Raw genomic sequence first — 26,133 nt, forward strand, 5'->3', positions numbered from 1 at the left:
CTTGACTCAAACCAAAGTACTAGAACAAAAGAAAGGGGAACAGGTCTATGAAGAGTGAATTAGGGGGGTGTGCAATTCATTGTTTCTGCTTTTAAGATGAGAACAAACTTTTGGGAGCTTTTCTGTCAAAGCCTACTAAACTGTGTTGATTTCAGCCAAGGAAGTCCTTTAGAAACTATTTGGATCTTTGGGTTAGTTGTCTTTGGTTCTCTGCTTTAAAATGAACCTCATACTTCTGACCTACACTCTTTAGTCGCATCCAAAAGTCATTTCTTTTCAGTTGTGTCTATGTGATTCTACTACATAATGCCATTATATTTGAAAAGTTAAAAACTTAGTCACAAGATAATTGTTGGGTTTGGGGTTTTGGTGGGGGGTTTTTTCTGGATTTTTGGTCTGTGACACCAAACATGTAATTTTATTTTATATCATTGAGTGGAATCTTGTTTTTGGCAGCATACAGTAGAAGAGGTGCTAGTTTTGGTATCAAAAGACCTAGGTTTGAATCTTAATTCTTTCAGTGCTTATATAACTTTGAGCAGGTCATTTCAACTCTCTGGGCCTCAGTCTCCTCATTTGTAAAATGATGGAGTTGGACTAGATTAATTCTAAAGGCCCTTCTAAGTTTAAATACAATGATCCATGCCCCTTTTTAGCCTCTTTAAGAGTAATTAAAAGATAAACAGCATAGTGTCATGGAAAGAGTGCTGGCCAGGGAGTCTGGACCTTTGGGACTTAGTCCCAGCCGTCTTGCTACAGCATGACTTGGGCAAGACACTACCCTTCCCTGCACCTCAGTTTCCTCATTTACAAAATTGCTTGGTTGGACTAGATAATCTTTAAAGGTCTCTTCTGGTTCTAACAGTAGGATTCTATGAAAGTTCAGTTGTGCTATTTTTATTGCAGTCTTCTTGGCTGCATTGTCTTCACTTTTTAAATTATGATGGGTTCATTCATATTTATGGAGTCATGTTAAAAAGATCCAGTAAAACTAATATCATTTTATGACAAAGGTGTATCCGTAAGGGGATGATGTCCATTCTTTTCTTGTAAACATTGCCAGAGACAGCTCTTAGCTATCTCATATGAAGGGTCCTCACATAGTAATAATCCTAACAGCTGATGTTTCTAACTTTATTTTACAGACCACTTTCCAAACATTTCTTCATTTGATGCCAACAATAACCATGTGAGGCAGTTGATACTATTATTATCATCATCATCATTATTATTATTATTATCATTATTATTATTATTATTATTATTATTATTATTATTATATACATTATGCTCAAGAGGAAACTGAGAAATTAAGTAACTTTTCTGTGCTCAGAAAGCAAGTGTGTGTCAGGGGTGGGATCTGACTCCGTGTCTTTCCTACCTTAAAATGTAGCTCTCTTTCCAGGAACCAAGATGCCTCATAAAAAGTGTTTTTCTTCTTTAAAATTAAAAAAAGAAAAAAAGGTTTTGCAGGGGAGCGGAAGAAAAAACCCCACCCCATCCCACCGTGCAAATGCCCAACCCTCAATCAGAGTTATTGGCATAGTCCAAAGCTAGTTATTTAAATTAAATAAGTGATATGGCTCCTTCAAATAATTGCAGTTCCTAATCTCTCATCTCAACACTTGAGATTCTTCCCACGTGCCTTATCTTAAAGCCCTCTGTCTTTATAATGTTTTGTACTTTGTTCAACTTTTCCTTCTGGGACCAGCATAGATAGAGATAGAAATGCAATTCCTCCTGCCCTTCTATATTTCTGACTTTATTCTGATTTTTGCCTGTTTGAAGTGGAGAATTCTCTCCTTTCTACAAGTAAAGCCTCTGGGATTATTGAACAGACAGCATCCTTATGCTGCTTATTATGTAATTAACGTTACCAATATTTTCTTTTGCTTTTAAATTACCAAGTGTTTGTTATCTTGAGAGGAAGACTAGCATAAAATACTTTGGGCAGAAGGGATGCTTTAACACCATCTAAAGACATTTAAGGACCAGAAGCGTGGAATACATATAAAAGCCAAATGAAAGGCAGATAAAGTCATAAAGAATCTTCAGCTTCTAAATCTTGTAATTTATTGGCCTCAAATATACCCACTCCTTCCATGTACTATGCCTATAAATGAAGATGCTCTCCAGCTACTTGTGTTTAGAATGCTGCTCCTTCTCCCACATGGGATGTCTTTCATCTTACTCCTTGGACAGCTGCACCACGTGACTCTGACCAGTTTAAATGGAAGTAGAATATCCCCCAAAACGGATTTTTTTCAGATTTAATGTTCTTGAACTTTTGGATAAATTCCAGTTCAGGATATACTAAAATAAGTGAAAGATGGTATGTGCTAAAAGAAGAACTTGAAAGAATAAATTAACTCTTTTTCATTGCAAATTTGAAAACAGCTATTTCTGTTTCTCCACTTGTGTTGCTTAGCAACAAGATTGAGAAAATGGATTTACTTCACCACCACCCCCTAACACACACACACACACACACACACACACACACACACACACACACACACACACCCCACTTTAAAACATAGAAACTCAGGCCAGCAGCTATTGGCAAGTTTGTTCTTTAAAGGTATGTCAAATCATTTGGCTTTTTTAAAAACAGCAGTAAAACAAACTAAATTTCAATTTTAAAGGAGGAATAATTAGGGTAAGAAGATGCCCATATCTTTATTAATCCTTGTTTCCTTACGTTTCTTGTTTTTTGGTATGTTTGTAGATTGACCTTTTACAATTCTTTCATCACTAAATGCTTTTCTTCTCAGGCAAAAGTATTTTGTCCACAGATATGTCTAATCTTCTCTTAGCACACATATTCCTTCAGTTTGTCATTTACAAATTCCTGACTCTGGTTATACAATTCCCTGTTACCATCAGTGACCTTTTTAGTCCCATTTCTTAATATATCAGGCAGAAACATGTATTGTGTAGACTAGATGAAGCTACCCATTATGCTCCCACATCTCTGGCTTTTGTAGATTATCTGATCAGTCTGAGGATGCTAGGAGTGGGTGTTACAAAGGAGAAATGAAGCCTACTCCAGACACACACTCTCTGCTGAAGTGAACTGGTTGCCAAGCTACCAGTAGAGAAAGATCCGGTAAAGAATGGGGGAGGGAGGCAAATTGGGAGGGAAGAAGAATATGGGTGATAAAGGCTTAGGAGAAATGGCACTGAAAAAGAGGAAGAAGTTTTGCATTCTTCCTCTTCTCCCAATGTGAAATTTCAAAGCCACTTTTATGAGGTTCAAAAAAAAGACAACTGCAGCAATTGAGCTGCTGACTTGGGGACCAGAAATTGTTGGATGCTGTCTGTGGGACAAATGTTAGTTTCTGATAATTTATTTTGTGAGGTAAGCATATTCCCTTTCTATCCAAAGCAAAAAGGAACTATCTAAACGAAGGAAGAAAGGATGGGAGGAAGGGAGTGAGAGAAAAAGAAAAATGAGTAGCCCAGATCTTTATAGGTGACAAATCTGTCATTTATGAGACCTCAGTGACTGAGCTGTTTTCCCTTCTTGGTTATTTGAAGGGAAGAGGGATAAAAATCACTTAATCAAGCAATAGTACCAGCAAAGTGTAACAAAGATCGTTTTGTTTCTTTAAGATATGGTCTTCAACAAAATAAAATTATTTGCCATTAACAGTCACTAATATGACAGGGGTAATTATGCAAACCAAAGGCCATCATTTAGTTGCAATCCGCACTTAAGACAAGTACAAAGCACCAAAGGAAAACAAGTAAACGATTCTATACTGCCCTTCATCTTACAGGACCTGTATCGCCCCCTCTCTTCGGATGATTTGGATTCAGTAGGAGACTCAGTGTAAAAGAGAAAATGGAGCAGTGTATATGGTTTGTGATTTGGTGAAGGTTTAACATTTCCTGAGAGAAGTTTTAACAGCAAGATGCACAAAAGAGTTTTGCATAAATAATCTTGAAAATATAAGGCCAAAATCACAGAGATACTATTTATATGGGCATTTTATATTTGTGACCTTAATCTTTAAAGAGAAGATTTTTTTGCTATCTCTTATTGAGAATTTAATTTAGAGGATACAAAGGAGGTGATCTATGAACATAGATTTTGGTATGAGCCCTGGTTTCAAACAAATTTCCTGAAGAGATCCAGTGTTGAGTAGAGGAACACATTTTTAACAACTGAATTAGCCAGAAATGATCATCTGTTCAGGGACAGAGTTGTTTTTGAACATATGTAATTATATGTAGAGATAAAACATTTTTATCATTGCCTATAAATAAGTGAAATGGTGCCATCAAACTACTTTTTTCTATTTAAAACTGCTACTATTGATTTGGTTGGATTTTGAAAAGTACCATTATTACAAAAGAATAAAAAGATTTCCACTTAGAATTTTTTCCACCATTGAACAATAAACAAATACATTCATTCTGTAGTTTAATACTTCTAAGGAAAAATGAATGGGAAAGGCACCATATCTCATGAAAGCTCTGATATTGGGTCTTCTTCTTATTTCAGCTGATAAGTAAATTTAAGCAAAGAATTCCACCTAGACTGATGTACCATTGATATCCATTTTGTTATATGGCAACATGACAAACATACACAGTAGCATTGTTGTATTGCAAATGCTGTAATTCTTCCCTTTTGACATATCTGTAATTTTTCAAATGTGTAAAGGCTGGGAACACTTTTTTTTTAAGCTCAGACACAAAGAAAACGTGTTCTGGACTGTTTCCAAGAAATCCATTTGAACCTCCCCATAAATGGTACTTTATAAATCAGGCCTGCGATATCCAAATCCCCATTCTGATAATTTTTTATCTTGCTTTTATTTGCAAATTAATATGCAAAACTCATTTTGTGTTACACCAAGTAGATCTATGGTAATAACTCATTGTTTAACATTAACCTACTAACTCTGCTCCTCTACTGCTTTATTTTGAAACGTAAAGTCAACTTCGCTTAAAGTTAAATTATTTTTAAACTTGAATGTTAAATTTTAATTTCTATTGTATTTAAGCTATATACTAGTGATTACTTGCTTCTCTTAATTCAGACACTAACCATTTAAGACTTGCAAAGCATGATTTTGATGTTCTGCAGACATGTCATATCTCAGTAGGTGCTAAATTACATGTTTTCTGCCATTGGGAGGCTTATTGAAATTCTTTGAAGTTGATTTAAAGACTACAATTTTTAAATTCAAATTTTATTCAAGATGGAGAATAGTTCAGTTGCCATGTCTGATTTTAAATGTTTCTGATTTAGATGCTCAATAAGTCGTACAGCTAGCAAATTTTGCCATCTGGTTCATAGTTACATGTGTTACCATCACACTCTCCTACTAAGTAAAATATTCCACCCAAATAAAAAAAAAATTAAATGCCAGGCAACCAAGCCAGACTGAGCATTTGAACACTCCCATACCCTATCCCTTCCACCCACCCCCCACCGAATAATTAGTACCTCATTATCCTGTCGTTTGAGAAGAGTGCCTGATTTGGCAGCTAGTTCAAGAAATGCAAACTGAACCATTCCATCTTGAAAGAACAGTTCGTAATACCTGTGCCAGGCTTCAGGTTTTTCAGTTCTTTCCAATAGAAATTAACAGAGACCCCTGCTGAGATCAAAAGGCCTCTTTGTGTTAGTGGAAACAGTAAACATCTGTGAAGTTGCCTGTGTTGATGTCTGCTCCAGTTATGTCTTGGTAAAATGCATTACTTATTAGAGTATGAACCCGAGTAGATTTAATGTACATTTAGCTGAACTATCAAAAATGAAAAGAAAAAAAAAGAAAGGCAGTTAAAGAGTTAACTTAATAGATGATGAGGGTCAGTTTGTCCAGATGAAAATACCTTCACTTTCCCACCCTGTCAATCTTATGGACAATGACTACACAGAAAAGTCCATTAAATGTTGTTTATTCTGAATGGGTGGTAGATATTGCCAATTGATCTGGATTCCGTGGCTTTGTTTAGATATGGCCAAAAAAGAAAATTGGACTTTGTACTAATTGTTGATAGATACCATAGCCAACTTTCCGTTCAGGCAGCTCCAAGGGAAATGCAGTTCCACAGCATCTAATCTTTGGAACATATGACTTTTATTAAAGGACTGTTCAGGGGCCATATATATCATTTACTCTCAAAATGAATGTCCCTTAGAGGTTGAAACAACACACCATTTATAGACTTTGAGATATCCTTCTACGCAAAGCATAATTCCATTATACACAAACAGAAATGAAATACTTCTTAGCAGCAAACCAGAAGGTTTCAGTTCAGTGGTAGAACAGAATTGATATTATTATATAGACATTTGAGATTTGCTTGCATCTTATCTTTTAACTATTTTTACTGAGTAGGAAAACACTCTAGCATCTTTATAATGTTTTGGTCTCTGGGCGGCTCAACCTTTTTAGAACTTACTTAGCACGTGCTATAAAAGGGATTACATTGCAGTTGAAAGTTTGGTACTTTGTAATTTGTAACTTGCTTGTCTTAGTCATTGTGGAAACAGACATTAGAAACATTTCTCTGCTTTTGGCATTTCAAAATGTAATGAATAGTTCAAATATGAAGTACAGTGTCAACGCAGGACTACTAGTTCTGAAATCCATGCAGTGTCTTTCCTTTATGTCTTGCTTAATTAAATAGATTTGATATTAAAAAGTAAAATGCTTGCCTCTCTACTGCCTTAGGTCTTTAAAAACTGCCATGTACCCCATCAATACCAAACAGACCTGTGTACATATACTGGCTCATCATAAACACAAAAAAAAAACCCACCAAACCTTCAGAAAATACATTCAGAGAACCATTCTATCCATATATGCACTTATTTCCCCAACACCGTATTTTGGGTTCTCTTACCACAGATTTTCATTCTGCTATATTGCAATTGTTTGAATTTTTAACAAGAAAACTAAGCCTAAAAGCTACATTCCTTAAGGGAGAATAATTAAAAAAAAAAAGTAGTGTGATCTTCACAAAAAGCAGATTAAAAAAATTAATTATTAGGCTAACCAAAATTGCTATATAGGCAATTATATCTATACAGGACTGTGGGTGCATGTAAATATGCAGGGCTTGTGTGTGTGCATCAGTAATTGAGTATTTGTGTTATGAATATATATGTAACATGATAAAATAGAAGATTTGTGAGACAGTCTTATAAATTACTGGCTCGTAAGGATTCATCTGTAATTTCTTCATCATGTTATAAATTGTAGCCTTCTGACATATAAAAGTCAGTGGCATGATGAAGTTGAAAATTAGTTTGCTACTTGTTCTGACTAAATAGGTCTTAAAACCCTATTCACTGAAGAACAAACAAATTTGAAGGGTAAGTACCATGCCAGTACAATTTGATGATAGATTTGTATTGTTCTGTCTTGGTGTTCATTTATTAAAATCAAAGTATCCCAAGACTCCTATTTTTCTATGGTATATGTATAGCTGATAACATAGTGACTTTAACCAAAAATGTTCAGTGAAAATAAAATCTTTGTGTCATAGGTGGGAAAGTAGTTGACTATTTAAGCATAAAGTCTTACTGAGGTGGGAGGCGGGGGGGAGTTGTTCAAACTAAATAGTAGAGGTAATCCAAAATGCCTTTGATTTCTTATTGGTTAAGAGCAGAGCCATGTAATCTGCAAGGCAGTCCTACACATGCTTTTGAATTGTATTCTTTGTTCTTGATATGCTTGGGATGATTATCTTATTATACTTACTGTACATGTGTGTATATATAGAGACACATATATACACACATATGCATTTGTCTCTATGTGCATATGTGCATTCCTCCAGCTAGCACCTATATTTCTGCATGTGTATTAGTGAAACCAATATATGTTTCATATACCCCCACAGCAGGATAGTGTAGAAATGAATGATATGCTATATTCAGTGTACCAATTGTCTGATGTAATTTGCTATACTGTCAATTGAAAATGAATATAATTTTGTGCCTGTAACATGAATGGGGGGGGGGAATGAAAAATTTGAAGCCCTGCCTATTATGTTTCAGGGTGCATGGTATATGCTATTATTAAAATTTGATTCTTTTTAAAAAGATGATGGATAAATTACAAGATAGCATAAATGGTGCATGTAATACATGGGAATGTGTATTATATACAGCTGTGAAAAGTTTTTGAAATCCACTGTAGGAGGTGGCTGTATCAAGTGTAGAGGTTATAGGCACAGAGCTATGGTATTTCATCTTGTGTATTCTGTTTTGAATTTGCATTCACCTGTAAAAGAAAGACTAATTTTATTTCTTACAATGTCTCTCTACTTTGCAACTCAAAACAATTTTGTAAATATTGGTTGAATTTTCCCAGAGAGTTTGACATCACAGATTTGTGCTTATGCTTTTTAGAGTTGCTTAGATGTGTACTCAAAAGATAGCATTTTGGTACTAATGTGTTTTTGAAAGGCAATTGTTTTATTATAAAATTCCATTAATCCAACCCATCAGCGAAGTCTGTGAGAATTTCAGGGATGCTGATGAAATGTTTCATTTGACCTCACCCATGGACAAAATCCCCAGCAATTTGTGTCGCTGTTTCATTGTGGTCTCTTGTATTCACACTTCCCATTGGACCATGTCATTATTCTTGCGATTTACTTTGTGATGCTTACCACTTTAGAATGACTTACATAATAAACAGGAAAAACAAAAAGCCATGTTGTTTGGTGAGTTTATTTTGGAAAATTTGAAAAGAAGACATTGGAGATCATCTTGAGGGTTTCACCTTTATTTGGGCTCACAGTGTTCATATGATGGAGCTAAACCAGGCTATCGGCAAGCGGACTTCAGGGAATCTTGTAGATTTCTCCAGAGAGTGGTTACTCAGCAGCCTCTGAAATATGACCTGCTGACAGTAATACCAAAAGGAATGGGATCTCTGGAAAATTCTGTTTCACAGGGTTCCTTTGGAGACAATATGTGTACCTGCTTAGGGTTCCTTCCAGTGGAATCTCGTAGCTGTATTGGCAACTCGTTGACTTGTAGAACAAGTTTATTGTGCTCAAGGACTGGCTATCTCCTGGTATATTCCTTCCTAAGCCATCTAATTGTCAGCAAAAGATGATTGCAAGCTATAAGCACCCTGAATTGTACATGTGTTATTACATAAATATCCCTTATTTCTTTTGATTTTCATTCTTATTTTGGACCAAATGGAACTGCATTTCACTTAGGAAATGAGAAGAGAAAATTCTGCTTGTTTAATTAAGCCTCCATAATTTAATATTTAAAAATCATAGTTTAATATAATAACCCTTTTTACATCTATTTTAATTATTGCAATGATTTTAATGATGGGGCCAGCTAGGTGGCACAGTGCATAGAGTGCCAGGTCTGGAGTCAGGAAGATTCATCTTCCCGAGTTCAAATCTGGCCTCAGGCACTTCATAAACACTGGACAAGTCACTTAACCCTGTTGGCCTCAGTTTTCTTATCCATAAAATGAGCTGGAAAAGCAAATTTCAAACCACTCTAGTATCTTTGCCAAGAAAATTCCAAATGGGGCCATGAAGAATTGGACATAACTGAAACAACTGAACAGTGACAACCATTTGATGATTAAGTTATAGTTTATTTTAGTTAGCAATCTACCGTTGTTATATTATCATGTTATATATAGTATATTATATTATAATATTATTATTCAATTCATTTATTACAGTCTATCAATAGAACTGGAGAATTAGTGAACCTCTGTCACTGGAAGTGTTAAAGCAAAGGCCAGATGACCACATCAGGGGTACTGTAGAAAGATTTATATAATGGAGTAGAGGTTAGCTTAGATGGCCTTCAAACTTCCTTCCAGCTCTGACATTTTATGATTTTTGATGGATAACAACTCTCTCTTAAGACACCAAAAGAAAAATTTCTCTTCTTAACTGTAAATTTCACAAGATCCCTTTCCAGAAAATAGTTAACACTTGCTTTAAGAGATGTATTTAGGTTTAAGTATCTGTAATTCTCAACATACAGATCTAGACTAAAATAAATACAATGATGAAATGATTTTGGTTGTTTTTAATAAACTTTGTGTAGATATAGAGTCAGTTAGACTTTTACTCTGTTGATAACCAGATCAGTGTATTTTGGCAGTTTTAGTTCCCTTTGCTTCCACAATATTATCACTGCTCTGGCCTTCCCATGTTCTTCATTTTAGATATGTATGTGTGTTTCTTTTTTTTTGCTTTTTTTTTTTTAGGTAATTGGGGTTAAGTAACTTGCCCAGGGTCACACAGCTAGTAAGTGCCAAGTGTCTAATCTGAGGCTGGATTTGAACTCAGGTCCTTCTGACTTCAGGGCTGGTGCTCTATCCACTGTGCCACCTAGCTGTCCCCATGTGTTTCTTAATTAACAGATATCCTGACTTTTGGTAGGAATGTAGATTTCTGGTAAAATTCTGTGCTTTCTGATGTTCACATGTAGCTTTTACAAAAGTGCAGGACTTGCCATGTCAAAAAAAACCCCTGAAAATATTTAAATGCTCTCTGATCTACATATGTTAATGAGGAAGGTAGAATTAGAGCCTCAAACAATCGAGTTTCTTTTGTGCCTCTGTTGTAGATGATGCTGGCTTATCCACAAATACAGATTTCTTATGTTAACTTGGTCTTTACCTGCTTGGAAAAACAACAACTGCATCATGTTTCTTCCTTCACATTAGAGTTCACTGACTTTTAGGCTTTCATCACCAAGCTCATAGTTTCCTGTGAGGTAATATCTGTAGATATGAGCTGTTTTTCTTCAAATTTTTCATTTTCAGCAGACCCTGCCAAAAAAGCAAATTACCTTAGTAAATTAAAGCAAGAAAGAATCCTCTCCTAATGGAAGAGGATCTCTATTTCCCATTTTTATATTAATTTTTTAAAAAAATTTCCTTTTGCAGATTTGCACCAAACATTGATCTTTAATCTCTTAAACATACAGTTGCCCTATGAATAAATTATTTTAAATATATTTTCCTTTTGGCGAAACGTGGCTTAAAAATAATTTTATCATATATACATACACTGGTTCACTTTTGTTGAGAGTATAAGTTCCCTGGAGTTAAGGATAGCTTACCTGGATGCAGGGCTTCTGTAGTCACTCCGTAATTAAACATTCTCCAGACACTAGACCCTCTGGTTCTGCCATCAGCTAGTTGCATGTCTTTAAGCATCAATTCACTTATCTGCAAAATCTATGACTTGACAGCTAGATAATCTCCAAGGTCCCTTCCAGATCTAACGTTCAATGATTCCCATCCATGCCATCCCACTCAAAAAAGCATTGAAATCTGACATCCTGTGAAATGCTGTTCCATTTTCACATAAAAATGATATGTTTTCATATGAAGTTTAGCATAATAAGCTTAACTAAGTCTCCCTCGAGAAGTGAGTATTGCTTTATCCATTAAGAATTTATACAGAATCCTGATACATTTTCCCACAAGCCAAGATCAGAATTTCCAAAATTCTGTCCCAATAGAAAGTCCCAATATGTCTTTTTCGTATTTTTTTTTAAGTATTTACATGTGATTGCATGCTACCTGAAGATTTGTAGTAGGACGTGTTTCAGTAATGGTGAGCTCCATTAAAGCTTTGTGATCTTCCTCATTTGGCCAATTCCCCTATCCACTGAAGGACAAAACACCATTCTCCAATTCATTGCCAGAACAGTACTGGTGGAAGTTCCTTAGAACATTTATACAGATGGAGTTCAAATTTCTCCTTCCGTTCTTTTTATAGTAAGGTGGCACTCCCATGTATTACTGTACCCTTGTCTTCAGCGTTGACCATGGAGCCAAGAAAAGGGATGTCATCAGGGATGTGACTGGCACATTCACAAGACTGGATATTCAAGTCATTCACATGGTGGTTGATATATAAAACATAACTCCCCCCAACATACACAAACATGAACATGCGCACATACACACACACACACATGCAAACACACACAGGTTTTTTTTCCTTTTTCTTTCAGAGTCCTTCTCCATTATGACATGGAGATGACCATGGGATGTCAAAGGCTTTTGCCAGCAGAGTGAAAGCTTTGGCAGGTCCTACTAAGTTGGAAAGGCTTTGAGTATAGGACAAATAATGAACTATATGTTTGCATAACAAACTAGCTAAGTCCAGAAAAATCTCATCACCAGAGTTGGTTATCAAGTGATGGCTTTCTTTCAGATGCAGCAATTCAAGAAGCTGATCTACTTTGCTTTGGTGGAGGGAGTACTCACACTGCTCCAAATCTTGCATCCTTGAAGTATTGAAATGTGATAGAAAAACCAGAGAGCCCTTTCTTTATGGGCAACTGAAGGAGTCCGCCAGCTCTGAAATAGCACAGTAGAGTGGAAAGAGGGCTGACTTTGGGAGTCAGATGACCTGAATTCAAATCCCACCTCTTCCATTTACTACCTGTATGAATTAGGGCAAGTCATCTGACCTTTCTGAGACTTTGTTTCTTCATCCATGAAATGAACATGTTGAACTAGATGACTTTAGATCCTTTCTGACTCTAAATCTTAGCTCTTATGCAAAGAGCTGCTCTGATTAAACCAGAGTTAAATTTAATCTTAGTACAGAATCTAGAAGGGTAAGTAAGGGAGGGAAGACTTTCTCTTCACTTCACATCAGCATCCCATTGCAGTCCAACTACAACATCCATCATGGCACAGGGGCCAGATGGACCAGAAGGACATACCAACAAAGATCTTTTCTACATGGATACTAGAAAACTGTAAAGTATATACTATCCAATGACTGAGAATATGGGTTGGTGTGATGAATCAAAACTCTGTTAGTAGAAAACTACTACTCCAAAAAAGATCACTGATCTCCAACCAAAAAGAAAGCCACATTTGCTGGGTATAAAATGGCACTGCCAGTGATTCAGGAGGCCTTTGAGGATCTTTTGGTGCTTCAGCATTGAAATCATTAATGTCAATTATTGCGGTACAGAGTTGTGGTCATGCTGGTCAGTAGCACATTCTGGCTGACAAAAGTTTATGATGCCAGTGAATCACAAGGCAGCATACTTACTGCTTTTACTGCCTGCCAGCCAGATATTTACCAGTGATGCCAAATTTTTAAAGCTATATATACTTCTTACAAAGCTGCTCTGATGTTTCTCTGACTTAAATAATGATGCTTTTGAGTATAATATTTTAGATGTCCCAGTTTAAGTTTCTTAGAGTTCTATGTTCATTTGGTGTGTTGAGCCAATTCTTATACTTAAAATATTTTAAATTGGATATTCTATTTAAGATCCCTAAGCTATATTGCTATGTAGATTTTATCATTTGTTAGTTCTTCAGCATTTCCCTTCATAATAGCAAGATACTAAGGATACATTCTAATACTCTGTGGATGCCAGTACACCAAACAAAATTTTTGAGAGACTGGAAAATGTTTGCCAATTGTCTTTCCATTGTAACATTGATCCAGACATTAGAAATAAGTTTCAATTTGCTTTCTAGACCTCCCAATTAATAACAATCCAAAAAGAGCAATCAGTATACTCAACATAGAGAGTACAAACTAAGGTAAGAGTGATATAATTAATTATCCAACGAAATTGAATGCTTTGGCATTTTATCTTGATTAAATGAATTGTATCATGTCAATATCTTCACTTTCTGCTGTGTAGACCCCCAACTGAGTGGCAGTGACAGAATTTGCCCATCTGTCTCTGTTTTTAAATTCTTGATTATTGACTGTATGGGTTACTCAAGGAATCTGGGTAAAATGTGGCTAGAACGATTGTGTCAGCATTTCCATTTACTTCGTCAAGAAGTGTGATATGTTAGCCATCTGTTACGTGAACCTGAGCTAAATAGCTACACTGAAGCAATCTTTCTTAAGCAAATGCTTTTTTGAAGGTGTGCCATAAAGACATCCAGGTGCCAGCAACCTGTACAAATGGTTGATATTAAATCTTCTAGGAAGTGATGACATTTTAAGTGACACAACATCTCTTAAAGCAACTAATTGCATTAAATTCCACAGGTTGAAAACATCTTGATCTTATAAGATCTTCCCCATCACAATTTTAATGGTGTGTTCAACTGCATTGCATTGTATTGCACGACTACTTCAGATTCAGCAAGGTAGTTGAGACAAAGACAAAGCTTTGCCAAGCATACATGTTCTGTGTTAGTTTATCCTTAATTGTTAAGTCCCAGATAATTCAAGTACAATTGAAATTCCAAGTATTTGCATGAATGTGTCTAGATATAAATAGAGATATTTTAACCTTCCTAACCACCATGTCTACTACAAAAGTCCTACACTGATACCTCTTCATGGCTTATAGGAGACCCTAGCTCCTCAACAGTTATGCCACGAATTCTTAATAAGTCAGAAAGGCCTCAAGTATGGGCATGCCAATGGGCTGTCACCTGACAGTCAGCCTAGCCAAATTCAGAGAAGCTTACTACAAAAATGTCTGGCTACCACAATGAATTTTGTCCACACCAGCTCAGCTCCATGGACAGTTTATGATCTGCTTCTGCGGATGGAGCATCACCATTGATGAAATCATGGCTCTTTTTAAGTACTGATGTAATAACCACATCTGGGTTCAAGTTCTGGGTGTGCCAGTCACTAGTATCACCTTGGGTAACTTACTAAATAATTTTCTAGGCTGGAATTTACTCATATGTTAAATGCTGAGTAGAATAGACAAGATGATGTAAGTTCCTTCTAGCTGTGAAAGTCTGTGGTTCTAGCAAGTTTTTGTAGCTTGTTTCCAAAGAAATGACTTTATTAACTATAACTGGTACTAATTGTTATTATTAATTCACATTCCCAAACTTTTGAATAATATTCCAGTCCTGTAAAAACTCAAATATTTTAAAAATAAATAGTCTTGAAAGAGAAGATAATGCCCAATAATGTGGTGCCCTATAAAAAGAACCATAGTAGTTTAAAGAAGCTTAGTATCCTGGTTTTTAGAGGAAAAAAAAATAAAGAAAATAGGAATAATAATAGCTGACACTTATATAGTCCTTTATGTTTGCAAAGTACTTTACATGTGTTATCTGAGCAACCCTGTGAGGCAGATATTGTTATTCTTATTTTACAGATAAGGAAACTGAGGCTGGGCTGTGAAGTGACTTTCCTAGGGCAATAGGTATTAAATGTATAAAGCAGGATTTGAATTCAGGTCTCCCTGATTCTAAATCTAATGCTGTATCTGCTGTGTTATCTAAATGTCACAGAATTTTAGGTGACAGAGGACACTATTTGCCTTGCATTAATTTTCCTTTAAAAACCATCACTCTCCTGTTATACTTATCCAGACTGATATTTGCAATGCCTTGAAATTAATTTTTTATGAACCGTTATCTAGAGTTGAAATCCTTAATTATATATTTAAGTGAATGTGTATAAATTTTATTTTACCAAGATTCACAAAACCTGGGGACTTTAGTTATTAAGGTGCAGAAAATATATCGAGATCTATGTAAACTCTATGGTGTACTCAAAAGATATATGATGGTAATTTTGGAAATGGAACTCCCATTAGTTAATAAATAAACTCGTTTTCTCTGTGTTGTTAGAAAAGCATACATTTGGAATTTATTAGTACCTGACTTGGAGAAATCTTTGCTGAGAATATGTGTTATAGATGTGTTGATACAGGTGTTCATTTTTCAAAATCTATTTTTTTATTTTAAAATTGAAAACATTGCATAACAAGACTCCAGCTATCACCTCATACCACAATGTGTCAGCTTCGCTAAACACCATTTGTGAAGCTGCTACAGAAAACTCAAGGACCTGAAAGTTCAAAAGACAATGTCTAAATTTTAGCCATAGAGTTGGTGCTTTTCTTTTTGGAACACTATTCTGTCTATGCCAAAAGGGATGCCACAAGGAATAAGAACTCTCAGTGCTCTGGAAAACAGATCCCCCAAATGTGGTAATGTTGTTTATTTTCAGTTGGATCCCATATTTTAATTAAAAAAGCATTAACCAAATGAGTATCTATAAGAAAGATGAGCTTGATTTAAATTTCTCCCAATCCTCCAGTGTCTTTTACAGAGTCAATAGTAAAAATGGAGGTAATGTCACACTGAAAACCTCTTGTTTTGAGACCACAGGCTTACATCCCCAGTCATCTTGGGACTGTGTACTATTGGCCACAAAGAGAAATAAATGACAGATTAGCACAAGGCCATCCCCACCAATGGAAAAACAACTTATCGAGCTCCCTATTGATCATGGATTACTTCATATATGGAGGAAAGCACATATCCCAAACTTTTTGGAATTCAGTGCCATAACAAATTTAACCATGAAACTGCTAGAATACCCTACAGAGATGAGAATGCCTTGTTGGTACCAATTTATGGTTTGTCTGCAGAGTGTTTGCTGTCATTATGTTGAATTGATGTACATCTCATTTGCACCCAAGCACATGTTAGCTGAGAAACCCCTGAACGAATTCAACCATTACTTCCCTAATTCCCTCAATATTTCATAAAATATAAAACCTCTGAAGACTGCTATGAGTAAGGCACTGTTAGGCATAATACAACTAAGAACAACTAACATTCCTCTTTATTGTCCCTTTCCCAGTTCCTTCTTTCAATTTAGTACAAAATGGGATGAGAGGAGAATAGGAGAAGGGAGAGGTCAGTTTTGCTTTCCTCCTGGCTGTCCTTTTGTCACTTCAGTGACAGATTCTTTCTCCCTTCACTCTGCTCTGCAGTCAGTCAGCACCATGAGCCAATTCCTCCCACTCACCACCTCCTGTTCCCATCAGCAAAACTAAGTGGCTACATGGAGAAGCCCAGGGGAAACAGAAGGAAGGTCATTTAGGGCAAGCTGTGTACACTGTTATAGAAATAGCATAAAGAAAATGTGCAAATTGTTTTCTCAAAGGACATATACCAAAATGGAAACTGTCCATCATGAAAATGATGCCCAATAGTCGCTCCACTATAAAGTGTTTAGTATTGGTCTTATAGGCTCTCTAGTGTAATAAGTTTTTTTCCATGTTTGTTTTCATGAAGCAAAAGTACTTGAAGGGACTGATCAGACCTAGGTCTTTGATCATGCACTATGATTTTCTTTGGGGCTTTTCACAAACTATTAATCTGCTCCTGGTTTGGGTCTTTGTGAAGTAAAAATAATAATCTCTCCCATAACTTTTTCACAAGAACGTAAGGGGAAATACCTCATAAAAATATTATTTTAAGGATCGGCACTCATGGTGGGGTAGGTATTTTGGAATTACCCACACCAAGAAGTGTGGATAATAACCAGTGCTTGGAAGAATTCCATTTCATAGAAGAATGCAATATGGAGGCATGAAATGGGAGAATTGAATTGTGTAAACACAAGTAGGCTTTTGATTGAGAGGAGGAAGGAGATAGGATATCCAAATTCTACAATAATTAATGCAATAGCTGATAGAAACTTTCTGAATTCTAACATGGTGGGAAGAGAGATGACATTTGATAAGGCAGCTAGGAATTCCCTTTTCAGAATGCTAATACTAAGTAGCTCTACATGGGGACTAGCCCTCAAACAACATTTCTGACCAATAGTGGCAATTGGAGACCCTGGTACAACTTCATCAATTGTGCTTTATCCTCTTTTTCTGTTCACTTCCAGAGCTCTCAACATGGCGGCTCCTCTACCTCACTAGCATCCACCAAAGTATGCAGCTCCATGGATGAAAATGATGGACCTGGAGAAGGTGAAACATGTACTTTAATTTAATGCCAGGGCAGAAGGTTCAAACTTTATAAAGGACAGATTGAATTCACTTTATATTATGAGAGTAATATTCCTCCTGCTCACCAAAGAATTGTAAGACTAGAGTAAAGCTATCCCAGACAAGGATAGGATAATTGATACTTCTCTTAGGAAGTAAAATAAAGATAATCTGCTGTTCAATTTGTACCTTTAAACTTTCCAAATCCACATTGCTTAAGATATTAACCATTAGAATAGTTTAGGAATACACTGATTTATGCATTAGGGCTGAATTTATGCACAAAGGAAAAGGCAAATTAGAAAATAATTAATAGATTCACAAAACATCGTTTGTTCTACTATAGAATGTCTTCATGCTATGGGATGAAGACTACTAGATTTAAGATTCAGAAGATGAAAGGTGTAGCCTCAACTCACAACCCACTGAATGAATGAACAGAGAGACTGTCTGTATAAGAGACAGATGAGGATAAAATAAAAGTGGCATGAAATACATTACATTTGGATGACCATAATATCATTCCCATAAGATTATCATAAGGATTTCAAGGCCTGCCTCTAACACATAGAGGCCACATGGACCCAGGGCAACTCATTTAGCCTCAATGCCCCCTGAAAATTTTCTTAACCTCTGAGTGTCCCAGGAAGCCCTCTTTAAGGGGCAGCTAGGTAGCACAGTGGATAGAGCACCAGCCCTGGACTCAGGAGGACCTGAGTTCAAATCTAGCCTCAGACACATAACACTTACTAGCTGTGTGATCCTGGGCAAGTCACTTAACCCCATTGCCTAGCCAAAAAAATAATTTAATTAAAAAAAAAAAAAGACTTTAAGAAGGCAGAGCAAGTGATAATCTGCATTGGGAAAATGAGTTTTCTCACTCCTGTAGGAAGTCCCTATGCCAATGAAATTGTAGGTCCGGTCCAAAATATTATCATCTCAATATGATGATGATATTGCTATTGAGTGACAAGTTTCCTTGGTTTCTTTACAATTATTCAATTTACCACAAGTAATCAATTTGTACTTTTCAGTATCATACATAGAAAAAGTGAATCTCAGTGGCTAAGATTTACATAAAAGACCTAAGCATATAATGTATAGATCATGCTGAACACAAAGACCTCAAAGGAATCCTATAGGGTGAATGTCCCAGAAAAGAACATTTCAATTCCTGTGGGTTTTCTTTTCTACCAGAAGTTATAGGTCCAGAGTATCTATCTCACACTCTATGCCTAATGTTTTTCATTGTCTGCTCTGATGTATAGAAGGAAACGTAGGGAAGAAATCCTAGCATGAGAGGTAAATTCAGGGGCTGCCTATCTAAAGACTTGAGACTATTCTACAACAAGTTTGTAAACTGTAGGGGTGCCGCTAGGTGGCACAGTGGATAGAGCACCGGCCCTGGATTCAGGAGGACCCGAGTTCAAATCCGACCTCAGACACAAAACACTTACTAGCTGTGTGACCCTGGGCAAGTCACTTAACCCCATTGCCTAGCCAAAACAAAACTGTAGAATCCTGGGAAAAACCCAACAATCCTGCTCCCATCCATCCTCAGGTAGATAGGAATTCTCTGATCAAATCTAAAGCCAATCCAAGGTTCTTTAGGTCTGTCACCTTTGAGTCGCTTCAGGAGCAGAATTATCTATAGGGCTGTGGTGGGAGCTAGGAGCACCAGCCTCCGAACTGATTCCTTAGCATGGAGACAGTCCAGAGTTGCCTTATCATTTCTAAGTGAGTACCATACTGAGGTGGCAAGAAAGCAGGAGCATCGAATCTTCTGTATTTCCCAGGGTTTTTGATGGCCCTCAGAGTTGTGATTACAGAGGCCATTCCCAGAGGCAGGGTAGCAAAGTTGGAATGGGGAAATCTTGAGAAGACATCTGATGTTTATGAGTTCCCATCTCCAGATCCCTCCAACAGCAACAAAACAAAACTCAACACAAATGTCACTAGTTGGGAGGGAGGCACAGAGCCTTTCGCTGCCTCTGTTTTTACCTGGAAAAGTCGTTTTAGCTACAGTAAGATCAAAGCACAAAAGAAGAATGCATTTAAGCCTCAACCAACAAGCCTATCACATTTTTGTATGGAAATTGTGTGCAATCAAAGCTTTGGATTCCATGGACAGTCTGAAAGGGTTGCAAAGCTGGAATCTGAGATTGATGAATTTTAAGAGTGTGAATTCAAGAGCCATACCTTTAAAAGGATTTTTACATCCAAGGATGTAAAAGGTTATGCAGTGCCTTTATATGGTCCAAACATAGTTTAAGTTTATGGGCTTTAATGTTAAAAAATATTATTAGGCATTTGTAAACTATCATTCCATATGCCTTTTCAAGCCAAAAAGAAAATGGCACATTAATAAGCACCAAAATATTTGAAACTATAGAGCTCCTCTGTTCTCAAGCGTAATAGATATTGCTATTTTACCTGAACATCTGCTTTGCAGGTTGGCGGTAAAGGTAGTATTATTTGGAACATTTGCTTAAAATCTTCTTATTGATACTGAGATGGGGGTGAGAGGGATCAGTACATTTTATGTCTGTCTCAATTTCAGAATGTAGTAAAGTAAATGCCAGAGTAGCGGCCATGTCTTTTGTGTATTCAATGACAAGCCAGGCCCAAATCCAATGAAAGGTTTCACTTTCTCCTCACATATGCCTCTTAGCAAGGCAGTTCCTGCATACTGCGCATGCTTAGAAACACTGGTAACTAGTAGGTAGGGGGAAGATCATCTGAACTGCCTACTTTTTTTGAGAGTGCATTTTACAATAATGTAGCAAAGACTGGGACCCACACGTTTCCTTTTATTTTAACATTCGTCTTAGTAAAACCTACTGAGTGTATACAGTGTCAGCAGTAGGGCTTCACCATACAGTCTGTGAGATGTTGGTTCTGAATAGGTTCCAGTCTCTGATGCTCATCCTAACTGCCTGTTCTGGGCCACATCTGGGTTTCCTTTCTTACCAATAAAAATGTACTAATGATTCTTTCAGAAGTGTTGGACGAAGGCTTCCAGGTTCCAGCCACAATAGCGGAAAGATATAAAGTCGGGAGGACAATAGGCGATGGAAATTTCGCTGTGGTGAAGGAGTGTATAGAAAGGTGAGGAGGATTATTTGCTTCTAACTGCAGAAAGAAGGCTTTGGGGGTTGTGTTTTCCAAGGCTAAAGATTGATTTGCAGACTGTGGCACATATGGAATAAGTCAATGTCTCAATGCCAGATGCTTTTTGTTGTTTTTTTTAAAGGAAGAAAAAACCTGTGTAATAGCAGCTTTGAAAAACAAAGGTGACTAGAGACAATTTATAAATGAAAAGTTTTCATTTTCTTCTGAAACCAGCAAAACTGCCACACATCAGTTGAGAATTTTTTTGTTTTGTTTAGAAGATATTGGACTTCTAAAAATGTTCTTTTTATGTATCTTATTTTTATGTGGGTCATGACATTCCTATATGTAATTTGTTTTTCCTAATATGAAGTGCCTTGTGTTTGAGAATTGTCCTTGAAAAACTTGAAAGCTGGGTATGGCAGCACATACTTGTAATCCCTGTTGCTGGAGGATGCTGAAGCTGGTAGATGGATGCCTTGAGTTTGGGGGTTCTGAGCTAAAATAGCATTAAAGCTCATAGGGTGTCCATAAGTTCAGCACCAATGAGATGAGCCTCCAGGAGAAGAGGGCCAACAAGCTGTCAGTCAAGGACCCAACCAGCCCAGACTGGAAAAATAACTGAGGTTGAAGTTTTTGTGCTGAATAATAATTGGGATTGGCCCATGAAAGAGGTGCTGCCCTCCCAGCCCACATTAATATAGGGAGAGCTAGGCTCAAAAAATAAAATATGTAAAACACTCCATTTATTATTTCCTAGTTCATTCCACTAGAAATAGAAAATGTATTTGACTTTGTTAATGAAAAGAAATAAACTAGGTACAAGCTGGACGGAAGGCTTTAGGGCTTAAGGCATAAAGACACAGTATGGTACATTGGAAAAATCATTGACATTGGAGTCAGAAGATCTAAAGTTGAGTCTCAGCTCTGCCATTTACAAGCTGTGTGACCTTGAACAAGTCACTTAACCTGAGTCTGAGCCTCAGGTTCCTCACCTGCAAGAAGGGGATAATGATACTCATTTCACAAAGCTATTATAAAGAGTAAATTATATGGAATATAAAGCACTTTGTAAAACCTAAAGTACTCCACAAAGGTTAATGGCATCATCATCCCTGATTCGGTGTCCCATGTTCCTTCCCAATGCCTGATTGCTACCAGATGTCACAGCCACAGTATGAAAGAATCCAAGCTCAGGACAAAGAGACAACAGAGCTCAGATCTGAATTTCCTATCCCTCCGCTGGTGGAGGGGCACAGCAGGTCGTCAGGACTCCACCTTGTAGGTGACTCTACCTGCTAATGACTCAGTCTGATTCAAAAGACATTTTTAAAAATTAATTTTTAGTTTTCAGCATTCACTTCCATAAGCTTTTGAGTTTTAAATTTTCTCCCCCTCCCTTCCCACCTTCTTCCCCCAATGACATGCAATCAGATATAGGCTGTACATATACATTCCTATTAAACATATTTTCACATTAGTCATGTTGTAAAGAAGAATTAGAACCGATAGGAGGAACCACAAGAAAGAGGAAACAAAACAGAATAAGAGGGGTAAAAAGAGCAAATAGTGTGCTTCGATGTTCTTTCTCTGGATGTGGATAGCGTTTTCCATCATGAGACTTCAAAAGACATTTATTAAACTCCTCTATGCACGGCATAATGCTATAATGCTGACAGTGAGACAAACAGAAACCGGTCAGCCTACCATTACTTCAACCCGGATTCCACTTTAGACTAGAGACTTAGAATACACTTTTCTTGATTTCTGGATTGTACCATCCCCTCCAGCGTTAGCAGTTAGCCTACAGTCAGCTGAGTAGTGTAGTGGATGGAGCGCTGGACTTAAAATCTGGAAGACCCAAATTCAAATGGTACCTCAGACACCTACTAGCTGTGTAACCCTGGGCAAGTCACTTAACTTTTCAGCCTCAGTTTCCTCATTTTAAAATTGGAGACAATAGTAGCATCTACTTAACAGGATTGTTGAGTGGAATGAATGAGATAACCTATGTAAAACACTTTACAAACATTACAATGCTCTGTAAATAGCTATTATTAGTAGTATAAACTTATTTGTCCTATTTCCAAACCATTATGTCTGATTCCCATTTGTAGCTTCATCTGTATCTCAGCACTGTTCCAGAGAGATTTTCCTAAGATTATCCTTATCTTGGCTTATAGGACCCTAGGTCAGAGTTGTCCCGTGAGATCTGAAGTGGAGACTGGTCATTTATAGGGGTTATAATAACCCCTTCAAGACAAAACCTATCTTCCCACTTCCCGCTCCCAAATCTACAGCTTCCCAAGACTCGATATGGCCTAAAGGGAGAATTTATGTAAAGCCTTATGTTCTCTCTAAATATCTCACTGGTTTTCAAAATGAACTTCTCAAAAAAGTGTCTCTGTCCTTTTACACATCAGACCAAACTTAAACATAGGAAATTTTCCCCAAAGTTGAACACATCCATCTCCGTTCTGATTTGCATGCTTTTTTTTTTGCTTTTATCACTTGGGAAATTCCAAGCCATTTCTCAGTTTCCTGTAGCTATGAAAATGTAGTTCTTCAGTGAAGTATAGGTCCTAATTTGGGACTAAGCATTAGCTTAGTTGAGGCATCATTCATCATAATGACTTTTTGTTGTCATCCAAAATAATGCATAGGTTAGGCTAATAGCTCGGTGTTCTTTAGGTCTTATCATACTGTCAGTTATTCACTTATTCATTCAGAATTACTCTTAAACTCTTTGGATATGGATTTAGTTCTTTTTGCACTATTACATCCTAGTTTGCATTTATAACATCCATTTCTTTAACAATTGCTCTGGTTCATATACTATTTTGTTCCATTGGGGTTTGTTCCAGCCATGTGAGGATCATAGGGCTTGTGCTATGTAACCCATAAGTAGCAAGTCATCTTTTTATAGTGTTTTCTAAAGGGCTATGAAAAAGAAGCTGAGATAAGAATTGATGAATTGAACATATCACGTGTAGGTGCATTATGATATTTCTTTAAAGAATGAATATTTTTAATAATGAAAACAATTGTTTCTTTGCAGTTAATAACATCCTGTCACACTGATAAACTGGTGCACAACTAAAAAAGAGTAATGATGAAGCCACACACTCCTCGTTTCTTTGGCCCTGGGCCAAGTTTTTGAGGATACAGAAAGCCCTTAGATTTCTCTGCATTCCAAACTGAATTTCAGAAACTGTAGCTTCAGGGTCCCTGTCTTCTGTGATGGAGTGGGGAGAGGGAAGACAGAATATCATGACCTGAAATCTTCAAGGACCCACTTCAGCCTTAAGGTGTTCCAGGGTGCCTTCTTAGGACCTTGTTGTTCAGTCATCCAGTCGTATCGGACTCGTAGTGACCCTGTATGGGGTTTTCTTGGCAGAGATACTGGAATAGTACGCTATTTCCTTCTCCAGTTCTTAGGACCCACACCAAAAAGACGAAAAAATCTCTCCGGATTGGGAGAATAAGGAGGGGTTTACTTCTTGACATTCTTTTAGATTGCCACCTCAACTCCTGACTTTCCAGGACCTTGTATCAACAGAGGTCATTGTGAGAAGGGTTTATATATTTCATATCCCTTTCTGCACCAACCCCAGATTGCATTGTTTGCATTGTTTTAATTTTACTTAATCAGCAAGCAAATATTAAGTAGTTGCTTTGTGCTAGGCATTGTGTTAGGCTCTGGGGGATACAAAGACAAAAATGAAATGGTCCCTGCCCTTGAGAAGGTTATATTCTCGCCAGTATGTTATGTTCTATTGCTAGTTTGGCTGTTCATTCTTTCCCTACTGTAGAGTGAGGCAATGTGGCATAATGGACCGAGGCCTAGTTCTGAAATCAGAATGATCCTGAATTTCAAGTCCCACTTATGACACATACTGACTGTGTGGTCCTGAGAAAGTTGCCCAACCATTTAATGCCCCAGGTAACTCTTAGGGCAGTTGCAAAACAGTTGCCCAAGAAGGTCTCTACACCCATAATTTTAGACCAAAACAACAACAGCTCCCCTCCCTCAAAAATGAATTTGTACATCAAAGCTTTTGGCCCTAACAGTGGATCTTCTTGTGTTTAGTAGACGTTTCACTTCATCTACTTGTGGACTTTGCCTGCATTGAAATAAATTGAATCTTCCCTTAAAAAAAAAAAAGCTAGCATTGCCAATTAGCCGGCATTTAACCAGCTTGGATGGTATTTTATTACAGAAGTTAGTTGTTTCTTCTAATTCTTCCATACTCCATGGCATCCATTATTTCACCAATATAGGTACTTCTTCCACTATTCTGAACAACAGTTGCTTCCACATGGGCATTCACCCACCATACCAGAGATGGGAGAAGGAAGCAGAGAGAAGAGTGGTGTTTATTTTTGTAGTTTCAACTTTGGTTACCCTATTCAATATCCTTGGGTCTTATGGACCCCCTGCCAGCAAGTTCATTGGGTTATCACATTTACAACATAAACCAGAAGTTGAGGGCTTCTCTCATAATTCCATGCAATTCGAAATTCAGTAATAAGTACTAAATGGAAATACGAAGATAAATAAAACTTGGTCTCCCTTCAGATATCTTCTAAGCTAACAGGCAAGACAATATTTATACACAAATAGCTATAATTTTTTTTTTTTGCTTTTAGGCAGTTGGGGTTAAGTGACTTGCCCAGGGTCACACAGCTAGTAAGTGTCAAGTATTTGGTCTGAGGCCAGATTTGAACTCAGGTCTTCCTGACTTCAGGGCCGGTGCTTTATCCACTGTGCCACCTAGCTGCCCCCAACAAATAGCTATAAATTGATAGAGAATATGATACATGCCTCTGACAGGCAGGAACAAGTACATAAGAATTTAGAGTACAGAAGAGATCACTTTTGCCTTATGTTGACTCAAAAAAAGCTACATCAAAGAGGGGGCTTATGAGGCTGGGACTTGAAGGAAGATTGGAATTCTAGTATAGTGTATAGGCTATAAAATATTTAAGGCTTCCTTATAATCCACTTGGTATTAATTTTGGTACTTTGATGGATTATAATTTCATCAATTTCTTCTGCTGAGGCTGATGATAATTTCTTCACACTTCACATCCTATTCCATTCTTGTCCATTTTATAATAAATCTTCTATAAAGTAACTTCTCGATTTACGGCTGCACTTCCACTGTTTCATATCTCTGGGATACCAGTGTTCCACTTAGTCTATCTGATAGCTCTCATTTTCACCTTGTGACTGGCTCACTTCCTTTCCCTGACAGACATGACTTAATAGTGTGTCTCACATC

The 26,133-nt window shown here is 37.0% G+C and overlaps 1 protein-coding gene across 5 annotated transcripts in view; it reads left to right on the plus strand.

Annotated features, from left to right (window-relative positions):
• Window positions 1–26,133, plus strand: part of DCLK1 (doublecortin like kinase 1) — a 410,798-nt gene that overhangs the window by 310,057 nt on the left and 74,608 nt on the right. For 4 of the 5 annotated variants that reach the window (XM_020978718.2, XM_020978717.2, XM_020978719.2 and 1 more), the window contains 2 exons: window positions 17,635–17,719; window positions 20,737–20,845. In XM_020978718.2, coding sequence (XP_020834377.1) covers window positions 17,635–17,719; window positions 20,737–20,845 — 194 coding nt within the window. Of the gene's footprint in view, window positions 1–3,782; window positions 8,689–17,634; window positions 17,720–20,736; window positions 20,846–26,133 lie in introns of those variants that run through there. The other variant, XM_020978721.2, reaches the window with a different exon arrangement.

This window comes from Phascolarctos cinereus, unplaced genomic scaffold (assembly GCF_003287225.1).
Source record: "Phascolarctos cinereus isolate Bilbo 61053 unplaced genomic scaffold, phaCin_HiC Scaffold_726;HRSCAF=1367, whole genome shotgun sequence".
In the NCBI taxonomy this organism is placed as follows: Eukaryota; Metazoa; Chordata; class Mammalia; order Diprotodontia; family Phascolarctidae; genus Phascolarctos; species Phascolarctos cinereus.